Here is a 25,852-nt window from a genome sequence, read left to right as displayed (position 1 = left end):
GGGCTGAGCGGAGCCCAGGAAGAACGGGGAGGCGGCTTTCCCCATCGCCCCGGAGACAGAGGCTGCCCGTGGGGGGGGACGTTGCGGATCTCGAGCGCTGCCCGCCAGGCTTTCCCGCAGGGCTGGCTGGGGGATTGCGGGGGGTTCGAGCCCTTTGCCTTCTGCCCGAAGAAGCTTCTTGGATGAAAAGCGAAACGCCTCCAAGGGGGGAAAAGGCCCAGTTGCCTTTTGAAGGGGGGGGGGGGAAGCACCTTTGGGACAACCCAAAACGCTGGGAAACAGGTTGTGCCGCAACCAGACCGGGAGGGAACCGGCGAGCAGCCCTTCTCGCTCCGGGTCTGAGGCCGAGGAGCCCCCACAGCAAGAACGGCTTCCCGGGGCAGCCACGGCCCGAACCCTCTGCGGGAAAGCCCCAGGCTGGCCGGACTACCAGTTCCGGCAGCCTCGGCGCCCTCGGCCCCGCCTCTTCCGGGCGCATTTCCGGCGGGGCGGCGGTGGCGGCTGGCGGGGCGGCCTCTCTCTCGCTCTCCTCATGTCGGCCTCGGCCATCCCGGCCAGCTCTGGGGAGCTGCTACGGGGCGACCGTGGCCCCTTCCCGCCGGCAAGTGCCGCGCCCCTCCCCGCGCATTGGGCCCCGTCCGGGCGGGGGCGGCTCCCCGCCGCGGCGCTGCCATTGGCCGCCCTCCTGGCCGCGGCCTCCCCCCGCTGGCGCGGAGCCAAGCCGGAGCCCCCGGGCGCGGCGGGGAGGCGGACCCCGGCCTGCTCCGTCCCGCCGAGCGGCCGCCCCGGCCCCGATTCCCGGGCGGCCCAGACGGCGAGCGCTGGCTGGGCGGGAAGCTCCTCGGGCCGCGTCCTCCCCCCCCCCCCGGCCTGACTCCTTGCCTGCGCCCCCTCCCCCCCAGCAGGTCCCGGACAGAGCGGGCGGCGAGGCGGCCGATGCGCTGGCCGAGGAGCTGGAGGGGGTGGACGGAGAGGCGCAGCCGTGGAGCCTGCAGGAGAAGGCGCTGCACGAAGCCCGGCTGAAGGCCAAGGGGAAGCGGCGGCTGCGGCGGACCTCCTCCCGCGATTCCCCCCGGGAAGGCCTCCCCGAAAAGGGGGAGCCGGAGCCGGAGCCCAGCAGCCCGAAGGGCAAGAACCACGACCGCAAGTCCCGCATGGGGAAGGGCCGCGGCCTGCCCAAGAAAGGTAGGGCGGCCGAGCCCGCTCGCGGGGCGGTCCTGGAGCTCGGGCGGTGCTGCCCGGGGAGCAGGCCTGACAGCCCCCTCCCTCTTTCCAGGCGGGGCAGGGGGCAAAGGCGTCTGGGGAGCGCCTGGGCTTGTCTACAGCTACCAGGAGCCGGATGCCCGGGACCCCAACTACGACGAGGCTGCGCAGGTACCGCCTGGGGGGGGGGGAGGGGGGGCTGGGTTTAAAAAGCCTCCCAGGAAAAGCTTGGAAGTCTCGGCTGAGAGGGTGAAAGGAACAAAAAGGCCCAGTCGCCCTTCACCCCACCGCGTCCTCCTCCCTGAGCCCCCCCTCCTCCACTTGGCTTGGCTGGAGAAGGTGCTGCGCTGGGGGGGTCCTTTAAAGCCACTGCAAGCCTCTTAGTTGTTCAGCAGGGTTGGTGCTCCCGGCCTTTCCTCTTGGAGGTCCCAGCTGAAGCAGACTTGGGCAGTGGTGATGGCCCAGAGGCCAGGTAGCTCTTGAAGGGCCAGGTCTGAGGCCAAGGAGAGACTAGGGAGGAAGCCCAGGAAGGAGGGTCTTTAATGGCCGCTGGACTTTTTTTAGGGAAAGACTGTCTATGCCACGGTGGTGCCTGAGCTGGAGGAAGAGGAGCTGGAGAAGACTGTGCAGCCGATGGTGCTGGAATATTTTGAGCACGGAGACACCCTGGAAGTGGTGGTGAGTCTTAGCAGGAGTAGAATTTCCCCCCCCCAGTTTTTTCAGGCAGGGAACACCCCCCCCTGCAAGAGGGAGCTTCTGGACCACTCACAGGCACAGAGCCTGAAGGAGGGGCTGGGTTGTCTAATCAGGAGAGGCTCTAATTAGTATGCTTGTCTCTAGTTGAGATCACTGAACTCAGGTTCACTCGGTCAGCCATGGATCCAGGAGATTTAGTTGGAAAGCCAGCTGAAATGTCAAAAGAAGAAAAAAGTGAAAAAGGAGGGTGCTTTGATGAAAGTGGTGAGGGAGGACCGATCTGAGGCTCTTTTGTGCTGGGGCAGAGTGCTGCCTTCAAGGGCTTTCCTCCAAGCCCGTTTCTCTTCACTTGTGTCCAGCCATCTTGGAGGTCTGCTTGAAAGGGAAGCCAGGAACTGCTCAGGGTGGCATTCCTGGCACAGGGAAGCGCCAGGCGGGGTCCCAGCAGAAGGGCTGATGGAAGCAGCACTTCCAGCCTCCAAAATTAGCTGAGTTTAAGTCCTCTGGGTCTGAGGGCTCCTGTAAAGGCTGTTCTTAGGATCTCTCTTGCTGAAGCCAAAGCTTCATAAAAAGCTGATGGGTTTCTTTTTAAAAGTTCTTTTATACCTTGAAAATTGGATAGAATTTTTAACACAGATGGTTTCTTTTAACTGGGTTGACTTCTCTGGAGCAGTTTGACCTGCTGTGTGTTTTGGCCTTTCATTGAAGTGAGTCTCTCTGCATTGTACAGGCCTTTTAAATCATGTGATTATCTTTGAAGATAATCTTGCCTGTACTAAAAGTGCAGCTCCTGCAAGTCGATTTAAATCCCTCATGCAAGACAGTAAACTCAGTGTCTCTGCTGCTTGCAGAAGCCCTGAGAAGCATATAGCTCGGGCTCGGGGGTCCCAGCAAGGCCACACCTCGACTGGTAGAGGCACAGCCCTCACCTGGCCCCTCTTCCCTCCTTTGTCAGGAGCTGCTTCGGAATCTGAACTTGGGGGGGCACAAGGCAGCTGTGTCCTCGCTGGCTGTGGTGCTCTCTCTGGAGGGGAAAGCTAGCCATCGCGAGCTGACCTCCCGCCTGCTCTCGGACTTGGTGGGAAAGGTGCTGAGTGCCGAGGACATTGCGGCTGCTTTCGATGGGATGCTGCATGACCTCCCCGACCTCATTCTTGACACACCTGAGGCACCGCAGGTCAGTTCTGCCCAGGAAGGGGGGGGGTTCCTCTTCTGGACACCGTGGCCCCTGACCTTGCGGCCCCTTGTCTTGCCTGTGCAGATGTTGGGTCAGTTCATCGCCCGGGCTGTGGCTGACCACGCGCTCCCCCTCAACTTCCTCGAGCGCTACAAGGGCCGTGTGGACTGTGAGCACGCACGGTGAGAAGGCCAGCCTCGTGCATGCTCTGCCCTCGGGGGGAGGGAAGGCCACCCCCGGGCTAACGGGAAGTGTGTGAGAGACACAAGACACAAAACACACAGTCTGGCTCTTCCCTCGGTTGCTGGATATCCTTTTCTTTCCCTGCAGGGCTGCTCTGGATCGTGCTGCCGTCCTGCTGCGCATCAAGCGAGACGTCAATCAGCTGGACAACGTGTGGGGCGTGGGGGGCGGCCAGAGGCCAGTCAAGCATCTGATCAAGGAGGTGAAGAGCTGGAAGTGGGGACGCTTGGTCTGCCCTTGACTGCGTCTCTGGCGGTTCTTGAGTGGCCTTTGGATGCTTGGTCATCAGCCAAATGCACGGGGTTCGAGAAGGGGTGACTGACCGAGGAATGCCTTTGGAGCCAGGCATGCGGAGGGAGGGAGGCTGCTCCATGCTCAAGGGAAGTAAGCATGCAAAGGAGCTGCAGGCCTCAGGAAGCAAAGGCTGTGAAGTTGCAAGGCTGCAGGAGAATAAGAAATCAATTCCAGCAACAGTTCTTAATTAATGAATTCAAGCTTGGTACTGAAAATAGCCAAACCCAGTTTATAAGACTTATTAAAATGCGCTGGTGAAACACAGAGCAGCTCCCTACCTAGGAAGGGGTCTCCAAATGCATAGAATAAAGGAGAGGGGCCTTGGAGACCTCAGGATGGACTGGGCAGTGTGTGTAGTGCTGTGAAGTGGGAGGGGAGGTACAGGAATTATAAAGTGGCGGTGGGGGGGCCTGTGGGACTCTAGCAATGCAGAAGAGCTCTGCACCAGGCTGGGGTCTGGTGCAGAGCTCTTCTGCTCTCCAAAAAGTCTTGAGAAGCTGCACCCAAGACTTGACTGGACTGCAGCCCCTAACTCCCCTTCCCCAGATGAACCTCCTGCTGCGTGAATACCTGCTCTCTGGAGAGGTGTCTGAGGCCGAACGCTGCCTGCGCCAACTTGAGGTGCCCCACTTCCACCATGAGCTTGTTTACGAGGTAAAGAAGGGCAGGAGCTCTCCTGTTCTGGAGCTGGTGGGGAGGGAGAACACCACGATCAGACTGGCCAGGCCCAGGGCAGGGAGCTCTCACCTCCTTGGTAGGCCAGTGCTTAGTCGGGCCTGCTTTGCCGACTGGGCTGATGGTCGGCAATCCCTGCCTTGCCCACTCTTGCTGTGGGTTCATGCCCCCCGTGTTCATGCCAGGCTGTGGTGATGGTGATGGAGTCTTCGGGAGATACGGCCGTTGCCATGATGGTGAAGCTGCTGAAAGTGCTGTGGCAGACGGGTCTGGTGACCCTGGATCAGATGAACCGGGTAAGACCCGGAGGGGCTCCAGCTGAGCCTTTGCCACTCACAGGGTGGTGGCTCCTGAGAACCTGCCTGCAACAAGCCCCCCTCTCCCCCTTCCCATCTGTCTCAGGGCTTCCAGCGGGTCTACAATGAGCTTGGAGACATCAGTCTGGACGTGCCGCTGGCCTACAGCATTCTCGAGCGGATGGTGGATCTCTGCTTTGAGGAGGGTGTTATCACCAGGCAGCTGAGAGAGACCTGCCCTGCCCGGTAGGTCCTCCCCAAGCATTTTTGCCTGGGCAGGGGAACCATGTTGGCTTCAGGGAAGAACTGACCCACCCCCACCAACTATCTGTGAAACAGCTTCCTGGCCTGTTTTAGAAAAGTTGTGTCCAGATGTTCCTCTTTAAGGGCTCTTCTGCACGCTTGAGGGCACAAGAGGCAGCCAGTTGAGATGAGAGAGGATCAGATGGTCTTGTGAACAGCTCAGGAGACACACTGGTCATCCTGCCCTGGCTTCTAACTCCCCTCCTTCTCCTCAGGGGCCGGAAGCGCTTTGTCAGTGAAGGAGACGGCGGCCAAATCAAGCAATAACTGGAAGATTTCACCACCCCCACTCCCCCCCCCCCAGCAATGCCTTCAACCCAGCCAAACCTGCCAGTCAACAGAGGAGCCCAGAAACCTTTGCTGAGCACCCACTATTCCCCTTCCCCGAGCAGCGTGTCCAGCGGGCGGGAGATCTGTCGGGAGTGAACTGGGGACCTGCACTTCTGCCTGACCAATGAGGGGCGGTGGTTCGGTAAAAGCAGGAGAAAGAGGAAGGCTTGTTCTCCCGCAGGGCATATCCACATGCCCACTCCCACAGTGCGGCTGCCACCAGCAATTCATCTCAGGAAGCCTCAGGCCAGCTGGAACTGCTGCAGTAGTGGTGGTGGTGCTGTTTGGATTTGCTGGGCAGCAGGGCTGAGAAGGCAGAGGAGGGGCACTTCCCTTGCAGCCTCTGGCTAGCACAGAGCGGTTTGGTTTCTGTCTTGTGCAGCTAGTTCCAAGGCACTGTGGGAAGGACAGCTGACTCCCTGCAGCCAAAGAACCTCCTGTTCCCAGGACCCCTTGAAGCCCCCTTGCCACCCACAGATGCAGGCGGGGGGCTGGCTGGGTTGAGGGCTGAGGAGAGAGCAGCTGAGCACCCTGACTGCCTGGGTTAAAGGGGAGCTGCTGCTGCTGCTTGGCGCTACCCATGACTGGCAGAGAGCTGAACAAGTGGACATCAGTGCAGGAGGGAATCATGCCAAACTGCTTAATGGTCTTTCAGGCAAAGGTGGTAATGGGAAATTAAAATAAATGATTTACTCAAAAGGGCTCAGGCATCTTGTCTCTTGCTGCAAACAGAATAGCTATTTGGTCATTTGTTTTTGGAAGTAAAGAGTGGCATCTCACTCGCAAAAACATGAGTATAGGGTGTCTTACAAGGAACCCCTCCTTCCCCCCCAATGTACAGGATTCAATGTGCAGCTGGAACTCCTGAATAGATTCAAAGAAAGCTGTTTTCACATGAAATGCTCAATTGTGAAATTATAGATTTAGAACAAAATCATTGGACTGGAAGGGATCTCTGGAGTCTAATGGTACAACCCTCTGGTCAAGGCAGGAGCCTTACACCATCCTGGTCAAACTGTTGTCCAGTCTGTTTTTGAAGTCCTCCATTGGTGGAGTGGCCACAACTCCAGGAGACAAACTGTTTCATTCTTTTCATACTTCTAGGCAGTCACTCTCTTTAACAAGCTTCCACCCATTACTTCTTGTCCTGCTCTCTGGTGCTTTGGAGAATAAGTCAGTCCTCTTCTGTGATGATTCCTCAGGTACTTGATGATAGTTTCCATGTCTCCCCCTAGTCCTTCTCTTCAATAGACTAGACATACCCAGCTCCCACAACCATTCATCATACAATTTAGCTCCATCCAGACTCTTGTCATCTTCCTTGCTCTTCTCTTGCATGCTTTCTAGAGTCTCTTGTATTGTGACCAGAACTGTCACCAGTGTGATATAAAGCAGTATTATCATTTGTGATCTTGACAGAGCCTTGATAGTACAGTGGTTTAGTGCACCCTGTTATTAACACAGCTGCCTGCAATTTCTGCTGGTTCGAATCTCTCCAAGGCTCAAGGTTGACTCAGCCTTCCATCCTTTCTAAGGTAGGTGAAATGAGGACCCAGTTTGTGGGGGCAATAAGCTGACTTTGTATAAAATATACAAAAGAATGAAGGCTATTGCTTAACGCATTGTAAGCCACCCTGAGTCTCCGGAGAAGGGCGGCATATAAATAAATAAATAAAAAAACAGATTTAGAAAGGACCTTTGGGGTTTTCTACTCCAAGCACATGCTCACACAGGAGACCCTTTACCATTTCAGATAAATGGCTGTCCAATCTCTTCTTAAAATCCTCCAATGTTGGAGCACTCAGCTTCTGGAGGGAAGGCCTTCCACTGATTGTTTTCCCGGAGAGCCAGGTTGCTAATCTCTCCTTGATTAGTTTCCATCTGTTGCTTCTGGTCCTGTGTTTGGGTGCTTTAGAGAATAGGTTGGCTCTTTTTTGTGGCACCCTCTTAAATATTGGAAGACTGCTATCATCATATGGCTTCTCCTGCTTGAGGACCTCTTAAGGTCCCTTCCAATTCTGTTATTACCCTGTTTCGGTGATTTAGTCGGTTTGTCAACAGCTGCGATGAGATTTGTCTCTGCATCATGAGGAGAAACGGGGAGGATCCTCTCCAACAAGCCGCCTTCGCCTCCAAAGCAACGGCCGAGGTTGCAGCCAACAGGAAGGAGAGAGGCGCGCCGGGCTCCACGTTGAGCTTAGCCGGCCATCTGTCTCGAGCGCTGGTTGCGCCTCCGGCCTTAAGAGCCAAGCAGCCGGGCCTGCTCTTGCGGGACGGAAGGCCACAAGGAAGCCACCCCGGGAGCGCCAGACTCCACCCCTCCCCTGCGGGGGCGAGGTTACGCGGCAGGAACTCGCCTTCCCAGAGTGCCCCGGGGCGCGAAGGCGGCGCGGGGCCTGCCGGGAGTGGCGCAGGGACACGTCGGTGGGCAGGCGCCGGCCGGGGAGCGCGAGGTCGGATGGCGCGCGAGCGGCGGCGGCGGGCGGGCCCGGAGGGCGTGCGAGCGCAGGAGCGGGGCCCTCGCGGGCCCGGGCGGCGGGAGCGGGGGGCGGCCGGGGACGCGAGGCCGCCGCTTTTCGTGCTGCCGGCGTTGCTGCTGCTGCTGGTGCTGCTGGGCTGCGGCCTTTACGCCCGGTGGGGGCCCGCCGCGCGCCTGGTGGCCCCGCACGCGTCGCCCCGCGCCCTCCCGCCCGGCAGCACCGGCCCCGTCGCCGCGCCCGCCCGCTTCTGGGGCTCCTACCGGCCCCAGGTCTACTTCGGCATGAAGACGCGCAGCCCGCGCTCGCCGGTGGCAGGTGAGGAGGCGGCGGGGGGGGGGGGGACTGTTGCGGCGGCCCGGCGGCCCTTGACCCGCCCGCTGCCGGCCGTCACATGTGGATCCTTCCCGCAGGCTTAATGTGGCTGCAGCAGCTGGAGGGGGACGTGCGGCTGCGGCACACCTGCGAACAGAGCGACGGCCTCCCTCGCTACGGCTGGCTGCTTCACGACGGCACCCATTTTGGGGTGCAGGAGATCCAAGACCTGGGCTTCAGCCTGCAGACGGAGGTCGTGAAGCGTCCCGGCGGGCAACACGGCGGAGACTGGAGCTGGAGAGTGACGGTTCGCCCAGAAGTGAGTGGGGGGAAAGGGGCCTGTCCCACTTGGGGGGGATTTCCTGAGTGACACGCTTCTTATTAGGAGGCATCTGTTCCACTTCCTTACTGGCGGGAGGTGGGCGGTTGCGTGGCCTTCCGGCTGCTTGGCTGAGCAACGTGGCTGCCATGCCAGGTCAAACTTGGAAGTTCAGCTTGCAGCCTTGGGTGACTGGAAAGCAAAAGGAAGCAAACAAAGGCTGTTTTTTTCTCTTGGCAGTCTAGTTACAACCACAGCTGTAGGGAAGCAAGAAATTAAGGGGGTTGTCTGCTTTCTTGTGTCATCTTTGTGCATTTAGAGGATGGGGCCCACACCTCCCTTCATTTCCCTCCTTTTCTACGTGGCAACCGATGGGCAAGGAAGACTGCAGCCTCTGATAGAGGAGAATAGTCGGCTGGCATCACTAAGAGGACAGACAGAAGAACTGGGGAATTTCACTGTGACATTCAAGCCGCCCACCACAGAGACCGGCACCCCCCTTTATGCCAGGTAGGGAACATTGTTGCTCAGGGAGTGAGGGGCCAGGCTTTCCCACAGAGGTTTCCCACACCTTTCTGTCTCCCACTAGGTATAATCACCTGCAGGCGATGGCGGAAGGACTGCATCACCTGACTGACGTGGTGAAATCAAGCCTGAGACCACGGTTTTCCTACGCTCCACCGGGGCTTCCCAAGCGCCATTACTTTGGCGTGGACGTCTATCAAGGCCAAGCAGGGGACAGAGAGTTACGCAGCCAGCTCCTAATTCACCAGGTGACGGTGGCTGTGCCCTGCCGCGTTGAAGTGGCTTTTGAGTCAGGCAGTGTGCCTGACCGTCCAGACCGGCTCCTGGCAGAGACGCTGACACAAGAGCTGGACAAACACGTGGTCGCCTTTGAGCAGCGCTTTGAGGAGACCTTCGGCCTCTCCCGTAAGGGCTTCTCTGAGCAGGAGCAACACTTTGCCCGGGCTCTTCTCAGCAACATGCTGGGCGGGATGGGCTACTTCCATGGGCACTCGCTGGTTCAGTCCCCCTACACAGAGGCCCCCCAGCCGTACCCTGCAGGCTCTCTCTTCACAGCAGTGCCCTCCCGCTCCTTCTTTCCCCGGGGCTTCCTGTGGGATGAAGGCTTCCACCAGCTCCTTCTCGCACGCTGGGACCCAGCCCTGAGCCGGGAGGTGCTGGCTCACTGGTTCGACCTCATGAATGTTGAGGGCTGGATCCCCCGCGAGCAGATCCTGGGGGACGAAGCCCTGGCAAAAGTGCCCCCGGAGTTTGTGGTGCAGCACAGCCAGGCGGGCAACCCTCCCACTTTCTTCTTAGTGCTGCAGCAGTTGCTCAGGCAAGGGGCGGTGGAGCAGGGCTACCTCCGCCGCATTTATCCTCGCCTGCAAAGCTGGTATGGCTGGTACAATCACACGCAGGCAGGACCCTTGCCCTACACCTTCCGATGGCGTGGCCGGGACCAGGACACTCAGCTTTTCCTGAACCCTAAAACCCTGACCTCTGGGCTAGACGATTATCCCAGGGCCTCCCACCCCTCAGAGGATGAGCGTCACCTGGATTTGCGCTGTTGGATGGCCGTAGCCTCCGCTGTGATGGCTGAGGTGGCCACACGGGTGGGAGAAGCGGAGAACGACTACACGCACATGGCTGAGTGGCTCGCAGACAATGAACTGCTACAGCGGCACCACTGGTCGGAGGCACTAAACACTTTTGCTGACTATGGCAACCACACCCAGGTGGTGGCCCTGGAGCGCGAGCGCCTTCAGCCCCCTCCTCCTGGCCAACCCTCGCCCATTCCAAGGCTGGTCCGAGTGGTCCGCAAATCACCACGGTTGCAGTTTGTGGGAGGGGCTCTTGGCTATGTGAGCCTCTTCCCCCTGCTACTGCAGCTCCTGCGCCCTGATTCCCGGCAGCTGGGCAGCCTCCTGGCAGACATGAAGAACAAGCAGAAGCTGTGGACGCCCTTCGGCTTGCGTTCTCTGTCGCGTAGCAGCCCCTTCTACCTCAAGCGCAACACAGAGCACGACCCCCCTTACTGGAGGGGAGCCGTCTGGATCAACATGAACTACCTTGCAGTGCGGGCTTTGCATCACTACAGCCAAGTCGAGGGGCCCTACCGGGAGGAGGCATCCAAGCTATACCATGAGCTGCGCACCAATGTCATTGGCAACGTCCTCCAGCAATACCTGGACTCTGGCTATGTCTGGGAGCAGTATAACGACAGCACAGGCCGGGGGCAAGGGTGTTATCCCTTCACGGGCTGGTCAGCTCTGGTTGTGCTCATGATGGCAGAAGAATACTGATTAGCTTGCTGGTGCTCCTGTATCCCTGGGCAGCTTAGCTGGAGTGGCTGGTGCAGGATTCTGGCAAAGGGACGCGGGCGTTGACCTTTCCCTCTGCCCTACTTCATGGGTAGGCATTCAACTCAGTGAGGTGGGCAGTGCCTAAATGTAAGAAATTTCATATTGAAATAAAGCTGAGAAGCTTCAAAGCTTTAGCTCCCCTCCTTTGGAAGCCTGGGCAGTAAAGGCATTCCTAATTTTTGAATGGCTGGATAGGAGGGGGGTGGTAAGGGTATGGCCCTATAGGAATGGTGGAGGGGTTACTGCCCCCACCAAAAGAAACCCCAGCAGCCACATTTCCACAGGATCTCTGAAGCCAGCTTAGTAGGATGGACTGCTTCATCCAGCAGGCAAAGGGAACGTTCTCCATGCCATTTAGAGTAGCTTCACGTGAACCAACAAACCTGGCAAGCAGCACCTCCACAACTGCACAGCAGCTGGATGTTACATTGATGCCCCCCCTCCCTCACCACCACCCAATGGAAAGTGCCTCAGAGTCAGGATTTTCCGCGTCTGTTTAATAAGCACACAGTACTACCAGGTGCTGGTAGGACACTGGCCGACAGGAAGGCCAGCTCCCTGCTCCCAGGGCAGACTGGTGTTGGCAACAGCCATCTCTTCATGCAACCAGCAAACCCCAGTGCAACCTGGAAATGGGGAGGGACTGAGCCTTCACCTTCACCATGCCTTACATCAAAGCTGGAGCGCAGCAGGAACCACACACAATCAGTATAGCTCCCCTCCCTGCTGCCAAGGGCCCTGGGCTCCTGTCCCCAGAAGGTTCCCAAGCCAGCACTAAGGAGGGAGCAGAGCGGTAAGGGCAGGAGGCATCCATATGGCTGGGCAGAGGATAAGGCGCTAGTTCTCCACAGTGAACAAGAGGCAGCTCAGTCTCCGAGGTGGGTGGGGCAGCCGAGCACAAGAGCCCTCCTTCAGACAGGCAACGTTGGTGAGGCGGCCAGTTCCTCGGCGTCCCCTTCAGAGGGCTCCCCGTGCTGACTGCAGGCCACCCCTTTGCCAAGCAAGCGGGCACCCTCCTCTTCCTCGCTGTCCTCGGCCGCAGCCTCTTCCTCGTCTTGGCCTCGGCCCACCTCGATCCCGGAGTCCCCGGTCAGGCGCCGGTGTCGCGCCTGACTACTTTCTTCCCGGGCGTCGGGCCCCTCGGAGAGGCGCCGCGAGTCGCTTCCGAAGAGCTCCAAGCCGGAGGAGAAGAGGGTCTGCTTGGGGGAGGCGGCGGCCCGCCCCCAGCCGTCCCCCTCGGAGCGGCCGCAGCCCCCGTCGCCCTCGCCCTCCCGTGGGCTGGGGCTGCTGGCCTCGGTGGCCGACAGGGAGGTGCTGCCGGGGGACGTCAGGCAGCTGGACTCGCAGGAGCAGCTGGTGCAGTTCTCGGAGCTGCCGCTCAGCGTCAAGGTGCTGGAGCCCCCGAGGAGGACGGCGGGGGCGCTGCTGTAGGGGGGCGGCGGCGTGGCGGGGCGCCGGCCCACCTCCTCGTAGGCCGGCAGCTTGAAGGAGGCCAGCATCCCTGCAAGGGAGGAGAGGCGCGGATCTCAGGGCCGGGAGAGTCGGGCAAGCCACCCCTCCTGGGCGCGCAGAGCGGGCCACTCACGGAGCTCCCCCGCGGAGGGCGGGTAGTTGCAGGCACCCTGGTAGGCAATGAGGTTGATCTCGCGCTGCCGCTGCTGCTGCTGCAGGCGCAACTTGGCGCGACGGTGCCGGTAGGCGCAACAACAGCTGAACAGGATCAGGACCGTCCACAGCAGCCAGAACCCTGCGGAGGGGCGTGGGGGGGGGAAGGCGGTCAGCCGGGTGCAGAGATGCCGCCGCCGCCGCCCGCCCGGCCCTCGCCGACCCTGCGGCCGCCCCCCCCCCCCCCCCCCCCGCTTACACCAGAGCTCGTAGTAGTAGATGCAGCAGCCGGTCTCGCCGCAGCAGTGGCCCGTCTCGCACACGTACGGCTGGCTCTTCACGCCGGGACAGAGCTCGTGGGCCTGCCGGGACACAGCAGCACCGTCAGCCCCGCCCGCCTCCCACTGCCGCCCCCCCGCCGCCCCCCTGCGCCTCACCTGCCGCTCCCGGCCCAGCAGCGCCGCCGCGCCCCACCCGGCCTGCGCCTCCCTGTCCGACGGAGGCGGCCGCGGCGCTTCCATGGCGGCCCTACGGTCGGCCCGGCCGCCGGCCCGCCTCCGTCCCCGCGTCCATCCCGCCCCGCCGCCCAGCTCGCCTCCCCAATCCCCTTGTCGCCCGGGCCGCCGCTGCCGCCATAGCTCCCGGCGCGGCTCCCGCCCCGCCGCCGCCGCCCGCCGCCCGCCGCCCGCCGCCAATGGGCTTCTCCCGCGGGGCCAGGACCCAATCGGGTGTGCGGCGACCTTGCCCGCCACCCAATCAGACTTCGCCTTCGCCCCTAACAACAGCAGACAAAGGCGAGCGAGGGTCCGCCCCGCGGACGGCTGACCCCCCTGTGCCACTCAGAGACGGCTCCGCCCTCCGGCGCCGAGGACTGGGCTGGGTCAGGAAGATTGACGTGCGCGCCGGCCATCCGCTTGGAGAAGAGGCAGCCGACCTTTTGCGGACCAATAGGAAGGGATGAATGCGCATCCACCCCGTGACGAGGAGGGAGGGCAAGACTTCCGGCTACCGCCACTTCCGGGCCCTCTGGCTTAGGGGCTCCTTGAGCGGCCCCGGCGGAGCCTCAAAATCCCCCCCGGCGATCGTCAGAGGCAGCCGCTCCGTTTCCAGCCTTGGGCTGGAGGCGCTCAGAGGCCCAAAGGCGCTGACAGTCGGGACCCGAAGCAAGCAGCGCCGCCCTCCACTGGCCGCCCCCCCCCAACATCTTCCCAGTTTGCGCCCTTTCCTGCCTCTGTAGTTTCTCAGAGCTGCTGCCACATACCAGGAAGCCGTTTTTATTTCATTCCCTCCAAGGGACCTTCTAGGACTGGCTCATCAATGCACTTTTCGCAAAGTCTTCTTTTCTCTCTGGACTTCAGTCAGATGGTTGGTGTTGGTTGTTGCAGGTCAGCCAAGATCTCCTTTGGCGGTTATTTCTTCTTAAGGAAGAAACCATCTGCTCAGTCTGAAGCCAGTTTTCCTCTCGCAGCGGCCTAGCTACATTTCCATGGATCTTAACCTTCTGGGCACGTTAACATTGGCATTGGTTTGGTAGCTTTGCCCTTTAACATGCTTGGCTGTCGGCGTCCTCCTCAGGTGACTCTGCCCTTTTTTTGTCCATGTTTGTTATGCTGCACATAACGCAAACTGCCCAAGTACCTTTTTTCCATTAAAATAGGCTGGCCGAGACTGAAGATCCCTGTGATAGTAATTTATTTATATTTCACATTTGTAAACCGCCCGTGTCCCACGGGACAAATATTCTGCTTGTGAGCTCACTACATTCCATAAGTAATTTCTAACTTCTAAGGCAGGGGTGTCAAAACTCAATTTCATTGAGGGCCGCATCAGGGTTTTGTATGACCTGGGGAGGGCAGGAGGGCATGGCCAACTCGATGTCACTCATCAAGTCTCCATTTTTAGCCACGACGGCCTCCTGCAGCCCTTTGCCAGTGAAAACGAAGCTCGGGGAGGATGTGTGTAGCCCGCCTGGGCTGAGTTTTCGCTGGCAGACAGTTGCAGGAGGCGGTCACAGCCAAAAATAGCCTGGCCAGGCCATGTGAGGTCTTCCTGAGCTCCGTTTTTGTGGAGGCCCTCGTGGCCAGAAATTGAGCCTGGGCGGGCCGTGCGTGGCCCTCCCAAGCTCCGTTTTCGTTGGCAGAGAGACCTCTTGAGGCCGGCCCTTCGCTGTTTCCAGGGCGGGCCTCTAGGCCAGATCTGACCTTGAGTGACACCCCTGTTCCAAGGGATACAAATAATTATGTCCATGTCTTTTTCATTTTTCTATTTATAAAAATATATTAAGTCATACAAGAAAAGTATGAAGATTCTTAGTCATCCAGATGTTGGTTGTCCCAAAGATGCTTTTTCAAAAGGCAACCCATTCATTCAGAACTGAAGAAGCTTCTTGGATGAGAAGTGAAACATCTTTAAGCAAAGAAAGTCCTGTTGCCTTTTGCAAAAGCACCTTTCGGGCAATAAAAACACTGATCTATGCACTATGGAATTAAGAATAGTGTGGGGTCACTGTATCGTGTCAGTTTCAACTTGTTTTCTTCCAATCACATCTGATTCTCTTGAGATTGCCCGATCAAAATCCCTGCAGTCTTCCTGAAGTTTTTCAGAAGTGTTTGCAAGTACCTCTTAGCCCTGAGAAAGTGACTAGCCCAGTTGGCTTTGTGCCTAAGGTAGGATTAGAACTGGCAATTGCCCGGTTCTAGGCCGATGCCTTAGCTGCTGGCCTAAACTAGTATTGTATAGGTTTCAATTTATTTCAGAGCAAGGGGGTTCTTTTGGAAAAGTGAAGGGAATCTATCAGGAATCTATACCTTCCTGAACAGCCAGCTCTTGACATCTCTTGGAAATGACGAGGGCTAGGTTTACACTGGAGTTTACCCCTCCCCCAGAGAATGCCTGCTCCAACCCAGTGGTGGGTTTCTACCAGTTTGGGCAAACCGGTAGTGGCAGCAGCAGGAGGCTCCACCCACCCACCCGGATGTCATCACGGACGCTCTGCACATGTGCAGAAGGCCCACGCAGAGGAAAGCGAGCGCGCAAGCGCTCTCCCAATTCCGAACTGATAGTGAACGTAAGTGGAACCTACTACTGCTCCAACCACTTCATCCTTCTGCCTCTCTTGATGGATGAGGAGCCTCAGCAGGCAATCTCTACCCCAAGCAAAACAGGGCATAATGGAGAATTAGCAGTGCCTTAAATTGCTCTTGGAAACCAACGACCAGTGGACCATGGCAATACAATGCAGGCTCCTGTTCCTGCAGTCAAGGGGAGGGAGGGAGAAGGGCAAGTTCAAAAACAAATTATACCACCACGCCAGGTGACCCGAACGTCTCTTGTTCCAGGAATGGCTGCAATCAACACACAAGGAAGCTGGGACAAAGCCTTTCTGGCCAGAGCACCTAATTATTCCATCAGCACAAGCCAGGAGAGTCCCAAGTTGAGGCGGAGACATAAACCTACCCAGAGATAAAATTGTGCTTTTGCAGATGCAGGATTCTGAGTAAAGCTTCCATGGTTTCAGTCTGAACCCCCTTCCCCCACCCACACATTCCTGCCCCTTGGCCCAGAACGCATAACCAGTTGTCACTGGCGTTCAGGTGACCCTCCCATCAACCCCATGGATTGCCTCATTCTCCCGAGCTTTGGGCAACAGTTCAGGGAGAGGATTTTTTTTTTTTTGCTTTAATTTATATGCCGCCCTTCTCTGGACACTCAGGGCGGCTTACAATGCGTTAAGCAATAGCCTTCATACTTTTGTATATTTATACAAAGTCAGCTTATTGCCCCCACAATCTGGGTCCTCATTTCACCTACCTTTGAAAGGATGGAAGGCTGAGTCAACCTTGAGCCTGGTGAGATTTGAACTTGCAGTAATTGCAAGCAGATGTTAATAACAGTGCTTTAGTCCACTGTACTACTGGCTCTTCAGGATTAATACATGGGGCACCTCGAACGCAACCTTTCCTTCCCCATAACTACTCTGGCATCTTCATGGGCAACCCAGAAGGACACCACACTCAACGGCACTCACAGGGCTGAGGGTCCCCTCATCCAAAGCCCCTCACAAGACAGAAACCAGTACTTGGATGCAGATTCTGGCCAGTCGCAGCAATGCTAGCCTAAGGGGCTGGGTAGTACCAAGGGCAGGGGGAAAGCAGATGGCCCTGCAGCCACTGCCATCGGTAGCTTCTCTGAAATCACTTGCCAAAATCTCCCTTAAATCTTCCCAGTTTCTCCTTGGAGAGCTCCCTGGTAGGAAAAACTGAGGAACAAGGAGCCCATCTGAGTTTCTCAAGTTAGTTTCAGGGTATCTTTAATGTTGACAATAAATCAATTTTCCTGCAAGCTGATTGACTTAGTGAAGACCTGCCAGCAACCAGCCACTTTCTTCTGCATCCTGTACAAATGACGAGTACTTCTGCTTCCATCCGTCTTGAGAAGAAGCAGCCCCCAGAAAGGCAAGAAATAATGCCCGTCACCACTGACACCGTCTCCCAAGTCTGTATACATACATACATACATACATACATACATATGCACACACCATGGTCCTGTTCTCTCCTCCCCACTGCAGTGGCTCAAGGGGAACAGAGCCCTCCATTTTCAACACAGTCGCTGCAGCAAGAGGAGCTGTCCAAGGGGCTCGCACTGTGCACAGCCAGAGATGTGCTTGTTCCTGAATTGGCTGCCGTACAGATCCCAAGTCTGTTTGGACATCCACATCTTGCCCCTCTGCCCGCAGCCACCTGGGAACAGAGCTGGCACACCCCTTCCAGACCACAGAGGCCTTCAGGGTGACCGCCGGGCACCGACTGTTCACCAGAGTAACTATGCTGGCACCTCCTGAAACAGCAGGTTCTTTTTGTAACAATTCAGGCTACAAAGGGGGATCCCAGTGCGGGAACAGGAGTACCGCTTGAGGTTGGGGCAGCCGATAACCCCACACGGCATGGGGGGAGGCACTACCCTTGGGAGGGAGGGCAACACGGGCAGGGAAGTTCCTGGCGGGAAAGAGACGGTGATTCCAGAGGCAGCACTGCGGTAGCTCACTGTGGGGACTGCCATGCTTTTGGCCTTGCGCTCACGCAGCGTCTTCACTTTGGCCTTGCTGGTCTTGGTGAGGCGCTCAATGGTTTGATTCTTGTTTTCCTCGGCCTTTTTGGCAGCTTGGAGCCGCCGCTTACGAGCCCGTTCTTCTCGCTTCACCAGCATCTCTTCTGTCAGCTCCTTGGCCTTGTATCCCATGGGCAGCTCCAGCAAGGGCTGGCTCTGCTGTTTGTGCAGGAGGGCTTTCTGCGGACAGAAAGAGGAGAAGGGATGGCTGACAACACCCATCTAGATGCAGAGGCAAGAGGAAGGCCTCAGTGCCTTATGGCACCAGCAGCAGCCAGGAGGTACCAGAGAAATTATGCCATCCCGATAAAGGCCCTCCCCTAAAGCCATCTTGATACGGTAGAGATCCTCCTTGGCTACACACCCTATATCCTCCTCTCTGGGCCCAACCTAGATTGGATGCCCCCTCTGCTCTTAAAACTGGCAACCAGGATTATGGGGTTGAGGGGGTGGTATAGACCAAATGTGGACAGGAAGGTCCTGAAGTTCAGAAGGAAGGAGGCTGACTTGGCTTAGCTGTAGAAGAGACACCTGCCTGGCTGCTAGGAGGCAGAGGGGGACATGTAGCAGAGTAAAGTAGCTGGGGACTCCTAAGATCCTCTTTCCTTCCCCCACCTGAGCTCACTGATGCTGCCATGGATAAAGGGCCTCTTCATTGCTGTGGTCTTCTTGGCCACAGGAAATTCTTGCATTGGGCCTAGTTCCTCACCTGCCGGGCAGTGAGCAGGGACTCATCCACCTCTTTTTTCAGTTCCCCGTTGTCATCCAGCTCCCCACGCTCCAGAGCATCCAGCCACCGCTGCTCCTCTTCTTCCTCCCGTGCTGGGAAGCCCATTTCTGGATCAAGTTCTGGCAATGAGGATGGCTCCAGGTTGCTGTCTTCATCTGCGGAGAGAAGAGGATTCACCTCGAGTCTGGCCAGGGAGATGGAACACCTCCTTTTTTGATGCTAATTTGTATGTTGGCATTTAATTCAGAATTTGCAGGATGAGTACCAAATAACAATAAGGAGATGCCAAGGAGGTCACCAACCTTTGAGAAAGTTTAAAAAAAAACAACAGCATTGGTAAGTCTTCGTCAATCAATAACTATCTCTGGAATTCTACTCTAAAAGAGGTTGTTTTCATTGGGCAAATTGTACAGCCCTTCAATCCCCCCCCCTTCAACCCCCACAGTTGTTTGGTTTTAGATGTTAGCAGACAAGGGCCACATACTGTGAGGATGAAGAGGCACCTGCTAGGACAAAAGAGGGAAATAATTATCTGACTAGGGTTAGACCTGGAAGCTCGTCTGGCGGCTCTCCAGGGTAAATAGGAAGAGCCGGCGTGGCTAAGCAACCTCTCGGGATGGAGAGAAGGGACCCACCCAAACACCCAAAGGACGTTCAGAGCCCGTGCTGCTCACCCAGCCACGCCCGGTACTGCTCGATGGGCACGCCTTCCATGGGCTCCTCCTCGTCCTCTGCCCCCATCAGAGGGGAGGGGGACCGGGGCCTCTCGGGGATCACGCTGAAGGTTGGGACACTGGAGGGACAAGAGCAGGGGGGGCTTCGAGCGGGGCGTGGCAATAGCGGCCAGTTAGCTCAGCCCCGGAGGGTCCCCGGGGGAGGCAAAGGCGCCCCCTCCCGCCCCCGGCCACCCACCGGGATGCGGCGACAACCGGCAGCCGGCAGGGAAGAGGCGCCCAGCGCCCGCCTACCTCTTGGTGCCCAGGATCTGGCCGCCCAGCTTGATCTTGAGCTTCAGCTGCGGCTTGGGCAGGGCGGCCGCGGGGTCCAGGCCGGGCTCCTCCCGGTGGTGCCGCTTCTTGTGCTTCTTCTTGTGCTTCTTGTGCTTCTTCCTGTGGGCGCCGTGCCCGCCCGGATCCTCCGCCGCCGCCGCCGCCGCCTCGCCTGCCAAGAACGAGCCGCTCAGGTCCCCGCCAGGCAGCGGCGCCCCCGACCGGCCGCCCCGCCGGGCCCCGCTTACCCCGCCGGCCGCCCTCCATCCTGCCGCCCGGGGCCTCCGCGCGACGCCACGCCTTGCTCATCCTCGGCCGCCGCCGGGAGCGCCGCCGCCCTTCTTCCGCCGGAAGGAACCGGAGCCGGAAGTCCCCTGACACGGCCCCGCCCGCCAGGAGCGACACGGCGCAGGCGCCTCAGTGGCCCTCGGTTGCGGCCGTCTCTCCTCCGGGTGCTGCTGGCGAGTGGCGGGCCGCCCCGCTTCAGCCCTCAAGGAGGTCGAGGTAGCGGGGAGGGGAGGCGCAGAGGGAGTGGCCCCGCGGGTTCAGCCACTTCAAGCTGGGTTGGCCTTCAACTCCCAGAATTCCCAGCGAGGCGCGGGACTCGAAGCCTGGAATCGGCGAAAACCGCCGATGGAGACGGAGGCCGGTTAGGGACAAAAACTAGCAATCGCGCAGCGTCCGTGGCTTCCGCACGGCGGGGGGTGGGGGCGGGGTGAATCCTTCCCTTCCCGAGCAAGAGAGAGGCAGAGGTGGGTTTCAGCAGGTTCTGACCAGTTCTGGAGAACCGGTAGTAAAAATTCTGACTGACCACACCCCCATCTCTTCTCTGCCTCCCGAGTCCCAGCTGTTTGGGAGGAAATGGGGATTGTGCCATATCCTTCCCCTAAAGTGAGGAGGGAATGGAGATTTTACAGTATCCTTCCCCTGCCACACCCACCAAGACATGCCCACCAAGACATGCCACGCCTACCAAGCCACACCCACAGAACCGGTAGTAAAAAATGTTGAAACCCACCACTGGAGAGAGGGGCACCCGGTGGGGCAGGGCGGGAGCGGGAAACCAGCTGCGCTGCTCCAAGGGACGCGTCTTAGTTCTCCGGCAGACGGGTGCCTGGTTCCATTTCCCCCAGCTAGGCCTGCATACAGCAGACAAGGCCGGAGGCTCCTCGGTCGCTTCCCCGCCTTGAGCCAAAGGGAGACTGGATGCTGGAGCGCCACTACCGTCAGGCGCATCCCACTCAGGCCGAGGAAGAGTGCCGATGCGCCACGACCCTCAGGTCGCTCCTCATAACCAGGCCTGACAAAGGGCGGGGCACCTCTTTGGGTCTCTGGCTGGGAAGTCGCAGCTCTGGCAGCGGTTCCTGCTCTGCAGGTGTTTTGGGGGGGGTCACACAGTGGCCTTTCCTAGCCCCACAATGTGTCTGAAGTCTGCCTGGAGGAAGCGCAGAGCCTGCCTTCAGCTCAGCATCAAGGGCTGCCTTGCCCTGCCCTGCATGCAGCTGAACTGGGCACTCGCTCACTCCCTTCTCTGCTATAGGGACCATCAACAATCCAGCTCTCAGGACGGCCATGATGCGCTGAACTAAGTGACGGCAGGACTTCGGAGGGCCGCTTCTCTTAGCTGCTTGACACGCTCCTTCTGTGAAATGAGAATCAGAACCGTCACTTTTGACATCCCTTTCAGAAGATGCAAAGGGCCATTCTCCCTTGCTCAACAATATACAGTGCACTCCCGCTTCACTTTTGTCAATTTTGTTAGGCTGCAGCCTAATTCTACAGTCATTGAAATTCATTTTTTTTCTCATTAATCTACGCTCAGTACCCCATAATGACAAAGTGAAAACAGAATTTTAGAAATGTCTGTAAAATTTATTAAGCAAAAACCCTGAAATATTACATTGGCATAAATATTCAGACCCTTCACTTAGTACTTTGTTGAAAAAATCTTTGGCAGCAATTACAGCCTGGAGTCATTTTGGGTACGATACAATAAGCTTTGCACACCTGGATTGGGGGATTTTCTGCCAATCTTTGCAAATCCTCTCAGTCAGATTGAATGGCGACCGTTGGTGGATGGCCATTTTCAGTCCCTCCAGAGTTGTTCCATAGAGTTCAAGTCAGAGCTCTGGCTGGGCGACTCTAGGACATTCACAGTTGTCCCTAAGCCACCCCTGGGTTGTCTTGGCTCTGTGCTTAGGATCATCATATTCGAAAGTGACCCTTTGGCTCAGTCTGAGATCCTCAGTGCTGTGGAACAGGTTTTCATTGAGGATATCCCTGTGCTTCACTGCTTTTAACTTTCCCTCAATCCTGACCAGTCTCCCAGCCCCTGCTGCTGAAAAACACCCCCACAGCATGAAGCTGCCACCACCACGCTTCACTGTTGGGATGATATTGGGCAGGGGATGAGCGGTGCCTGGTTTCCTCAAGACAACTTTTAGAATTGAGGCCAAACAGTTCAATCTTGGTTTCATCAAACCAGAGAATCTTGTTCTTCACAGTCTGAGAGTCCTTCAGGTGCTTTTTTGCAAACTCCAAGCAGCCTTTCATGTATTTTGCACCGAGGAGAGGCTTCCATCTAGCCACTCTGCCATAAAGCCCAGATTGGTGGATGGCTGCAGTGATGGTTGTCCTGGAACTCTGTCCCATCTCACACAGGATCACTGGAGCTCAGTCAGAGGTTACTAAGGCCCTTCTCCCCCGATTGCTGAGTTTGACTGAGTGACCGGCTCTTGGAAGAGACCTTGTTGTGCCAAATGAATTATGACGGCCACTGTGCTCTTAGCAACCCTCAGTGCAGCAGAAATTTCATTATTTATTTATTTTGTCTCATTTCTATGCCACCCAATTCCCAAGGGACTCCCATTGTAGACTTCCAGAGATCTGTGCCTTGCAATAATCCTGTTTCTGAGCTCTGCAGGCAGTTCCTCCATCCCAATTTCTTTATGAACTCTGGTGTATCTGTCTGAGCTTACCCAGAGGGCACCTAATGGGATCTGCCTGGATGCAGGTCTGCCCAAGGGGATGCCGGTGCTTAGGTGAGGATCCATGTTTGGCTAGAGTGGAATTTTCTGCCATGAGACTTGGTCCTGCTGGCATTGACAGGCAAGCAGAGAGAATGTGCCCTTTGGTAGAGCAGAAGTCAGCACAAGGTGAGCTAACCCCCCCCACACATCCTCCCAAATGCTTTTAAGAATGGGATCTGATTGCTCAAGGGATATTCTGAAACGGAGACAGATTGGGCTGGACAGAGGAATAGCAGAGCAGGTTTTCAGCGAGTGAGCCAGCTTGCTAGTTAGGGCTTACCCAGCAGCAGCAGCCGGGCACCTAAAGCAGGGTCTCCCAAAGTATCTCAGAGTTTTTGCTCTTGCTTATTTGGATATTCTCCCATTGGCCATCCTGGAGGTGGATGTAAGAAAATTCCCCATCAGGAATGACTGCCCACTGGGGGACAGAGATGTGGAAGTTTTTGCCGATGAAATTTTGTACTGTGATGTCAACACACTCATGGACCTGTGATGTGCAAAATTCCAGATGCTCCAGATGGCATCTGTCTAAAATATTTTCTTGAAGATGAGGATTCAAAAATCACCTGCCAAATAGAAAAATACTAATGGCATGTTGAATACAGAGGAGCATAAAATGTAGCAAGATAAGGATTTTAGGAAGGTGTTTAGGAAGGTATAGATCTTCCCAATCAATAGGTCTTAATCTTAAGTATTCCAGGATTTCAAATGTTAAAAATTTGGTAATATATTAAAATACTGATACATTAAAATAGTATTTAACGATCTAAGCATTACAGTAAATCAAGCATCTTATAGATCTAGCATCTTCTCAAGTTAGTTGAATCATTTTGGCTATTTTTCTACTCCAGTTGTCTTACAGCACGTTTTATCATCTTACAGAAGCTCTTTTTGTATTTTGAAGTAGGTACCATTCATTCACATAGTGGTAGGGTTGGAGTAGACAAGATTCCGGCACTATGTGGCAAATAGCTACATCAGCCTTTTATTTGGGCACTGCCGAGGCAGGCATGCACAAAGGGCCACCAGGAGCATTTCTTGCTTACATGGTTACAAAAATTCTAGAAGAATTAATCTGGATAGAGAGGGAAAACGGGAGAGAGATGTACAATCTGTTTTTACAATCTGTTTTTACTTCAGTGTTTACTTGTAACATGCCCCAATGTAGAAGAGGAAGCCCCCCGAGGCATTTTGGTGCCAAGTGAAAATGCATGTTAAAACAAGCAGAATTCCAACTTCCTTAAGTCTGTTCTTTGTGCTCTGAAGCGCTCCCCGTTCCCCAGCTAGTGAAGTCACCAGCTGGATCATCTGAGCCTGGCATCCTAGAATACAAAGCTGACGTATTATGAACCACACAATGGATCAACGCAGTGCAGAAGGGCATAAGCAGCTGGGGTGGGTGGGGGCTAAAGGGCCTGAGTGAGGGTGCTTGGCCAAGAGAGGTCAGAGCCAGGACAGCTGCCCTCATGGACAGTCACAGGAATCAATTATCAGGTTTAAGAGGCAGCAGTTCCTTCTGCTGCTCTGACAAAGGCCTGGCATTTTGCTCTTGTGCTGGGCATCATCTCTGTGAGAGGAAGGCCACTGGCTAGCATTCTGCCCTTTCTGATGTGAGCCACAAAGGTGGTCTCTGCCCCTCCCCCACCAGTCAGCACTCTTGTGAGGATAAAGAAGTACAGGCCTTGCTCCAGAGGGCAGGCTGAAAAGCACACCTGGAGTTTCCGGAGCTTGTAATAGGCACCTTCACAAAATGGCTGTCATGACACAAAGCTCCATGGCTCAAAGGAGCAAGGTTGCCTCTGTGCTCTAGGAGATCTTCTGCCCCCTCAGTTGACTGCTCTCTCTTTGGCCTGGGAAAGTCTGCCCCTTCTGCTGGGGGTGGGGGGGGTTGCCTGTCCCAGGAGCATTCTGAGAAACAAGGATTCTGCATGAGGCTGGCTGTTGCTTCTGGAGTGGATCAGAACCCCAAAGAATTTCATTTGAAAAATCAGATCGGGTGCAGAAGGAGCACTCAAGCTTCCCTGGAGATCTCAGCCCTAGCCATCCTGGCTCCATTTCCTCCACCAGAGACGGACCCCCACATACCCCAGTCAGGCTGCAGCAGCGGACAGGTTCCCCTCCCCCCGCCCCAAAGAATTTAAGCTGCTCCTGACTGGGAGGAAACTACCCAGAAAGCAGCATCCTTTTTCCCCATTGTGCCCCTCTGGTGTGAGGCAGCCAAGATCAAGTTGTGGCAGGCATGTCCCATTCCCCCCCCCCCCCCCCCCCCGCAGCCCTGGGCCCAGATGTTTCCCAACTGGAGTAACTTTCCCAACTCAGCACAGGCCGAGAGGGAAGGTGCAGCCGCATTCCCTGTACCTCCCTGAGTGGTGTGGGCGAGCCCAGCCCTTCCCTCCCAGGTGCTTTCTTTCCTTGCCTGACACCTGGGAAGGTCTGGCAGGTTTGTTTTATTTATTTATTAATTAATTAATTAATTAATTTATTTATTTATTTATTTATTTATTGTTTATATTTATATACCACCCTTCTCCCGAAAGATTCGGGGCGGTGAACAGCCAACAGATAAAACAAGAAATGCAAAATTTAAAAACAGTATTAAAATCTGATTAAATTAATTTGGCCCACAATTAAAAGCACCCCTGTATTAAAACAAAACAGAGCCTTGGTAGTACAGTGGTTTAAAGCACCCTGTTATTAACACAGCTGCCTGCAATTACTGCAGGTTGGAATCTTACCAGGCTCAAGGTTGACTCAGCCTTCCATCCTTTCTAAGGTAGATTAAATGAGGACCCAGTTTGTGGGGGCAATAAACTGACTTTGTATAAATATACAAAAGTATGAAGGCTATTGCTTAACGCATTGTAAGCCACCCTGAGTCTCCGGAGAAGGGCGGCATATAAATCAAATAAAAAAAAAAACCCATAATTAAACAGTTTAAAAATTAAAACAATTTAAAAGAGTTAGGCCAGCCCGGCTTGTTGGAATAAAAACATCTTTATGGCACGGCGAAAGGTGCATAGATCCAGGATCCGCTGTATCTCCGGGGGTAGCTCATTCCAGAGGGTAGGTGCCCCCACAGAGAAGGCTCTCCCTCTGGGGGCTGCCAGTCGGCATTGTTTGACCAACGGCACCCTGAGGAGCCCCTCTCTGTGGGAGCATACTGGTCGGTGGGAGGCTACTGGTGGCAGAAGGCGGTCTCGTAAATACCCAGGTCCTAAGCCATGGAACGGTCTAAAGGTAGTAACCAATACCTTGAAGCGCACCCGGAAGACCACCGGGAGCCAGTGCAGTTTGCGCAAGAAAGGTGTTACATGGGAGCCTCGAGTTGCCCCCATAACCACCCGCGCGGCCGCATTCTGGACCAGTTGGAGCCTCCGGGTGCTCTTCAAGGGGAGCCCCATGTAGAGAGCATTACAGTAGTCCAGGTGGGTCCAGGTTTTGAGGGGAAGGGAGATTCCCGCTTTGAAGTACTTGCCCAGCAAAATTAACCCCATTTCTGGGTCTAGGCAATACATTAAACTGTTAAGATCACCTGGCACTCTGGCCACTCTCTGGCCGCTCTCCACACCAGGCGAGTAGGAAGGGTTGGAAGTCTGTCACCAGCTGGACAAAGGACAGAGGACTGATCCAGAACGCCACTGCAGCCTTGCTGGATCCCTTTCCTGCTATTTTGCTTTTTCCCTCTATTTTTGC

At 56.4% G+C, this 25,852-nt stretch overlaps 4 protein-coding genes across 5 annotated transcripts; 2 read left to right on the top strand and 2 right to left on the bottom strand.

The window, feature by feature from the left end:
- Positions 1-491: 491 nt before the first annotated feature.
- LOC139320773 (programmed cell death protein 4-like) lies at positions 492-5,919 on the top strand. Of its 2 annotated transcripts, none has more exons than XM_070949218.1 (11): positions 492-601; positions 906-1,185; positions 1,277-1,374; positions 1,768-1,881; positions 2,855-3,076; positions 3,161-3,258; positions 3,407-3,521; positions 4,160-4,267; positions 4,474-4,584; positions 4,691-4,830; positions 5,103-5,919. In XM_070949218.1, the coding sequence occupies exons 1-11, from the start codon at positions 533-535 to the stop codon at positions 5,152-5,154; spliced, it is 1,407 nt and encodes a 468-aa protein (XP_070805319.1). In that variant the 5' UTR covers positions 492-532; the 3' UTR covers positions 5,155-5,919. The 2 variants fall into 2 exon arrangements, with proteins under 2 accessions (XP_070805319.1, XP_070805318.1); XM_070949217.1 differs by having other exon boundaries at positions 494-601; positions 903-1,185.
- Positions 5,920-7,675: 1,756 nt separating this feature from the next.
- On the top strand, positions 7,676-10,809 carry MOGS (mannosyl-oligosaccharide glucosidase). The gene is made up of 4 exons (XM_070948425.1): positions 7,676-8,012; positions 8,108-8,328; positions 8,648-8,838; positions 8,918-10,809. Exons 1-4 carry the CDS (start codon positions 7,676-7,678, stop codon positions 10,635-10,637), a joined length of 2,469 nt encoding a protein of 822 aa, XP_070804526.1. The 3' UTR covers positions 10,638-10,809.
- Positions 10,810-11,179: 370 nt separating this feature from the next.
- WBP1 (WW domain binding protein 1) lies at positions 11,180-12,863 on the bottom strand. The gene is made up of 4 exons (XM_070948472.1): positions 12,740-12,863; positions 12,562-12,664; positions 12,283-12,444; positions 11,180-12,198 (listed from the first exon to the last, which is right to left on the bottom strand). Exons 1-4 carry the CDS (start codon positions 12,821-12,823, stop codon positions 11,609-11,611), a joined length of 939 nt encoding a protein of 312 aa, XP_070804573.1. The 5' UTR covers positions 12,824-12,863; the 3' UTR covers positions 11,180-11,608.
- Positions 12,864-16,581: 3,718 nt separating this feature from the next.
- INO80B (INO80 complex subunit B) lies at positions 16,582-19,565 on the bottom strand. Its single transcript, XM_070948850.1, has 5 exons — positions 19,379-19,565; positions 19,110-19,302; positions 18,816-18,934; positions 18,121-18,296; positions 16,582-17,591 (listed from the first exon to the last, which is right to left on the bottom strand). The coding sequence occupies exons 1-5, from the start codon at positions 19,437-19,439 to the stop codon at positions 17,127-17,129; spliced, it is 1,014 nt and encodes a 337-aa protein (XP_070804951.1). The 5' UTR covers positions 19,440-19,565; the 3' UTR covers positions 16,582-17,126.
- Positions 19,566-25,852: the final 6,287 nt, after the last annotated feature.

The sequence above is a fragment of the Pituophis catenifer genome, unplaced genomic scaffold (assembly GCF_029215685.1).
Source record: "Pituophis catenifer annectens isolate HBS135680 unplaced genomic scaffold, rPitCat1.0.hap2 SCAF_8, whole genome shotgun sequence".
NCBI classification, from domain to species: domain Eukaryota; kingdom Metazoa; phylum Chordata; class Lepidosauria; order Squamata; family Colubridae; genus Pituophis; species Pituophis catenifer.
This window is presented reverse-complemented; position numbering and strand designations above follow the sequence as displayed.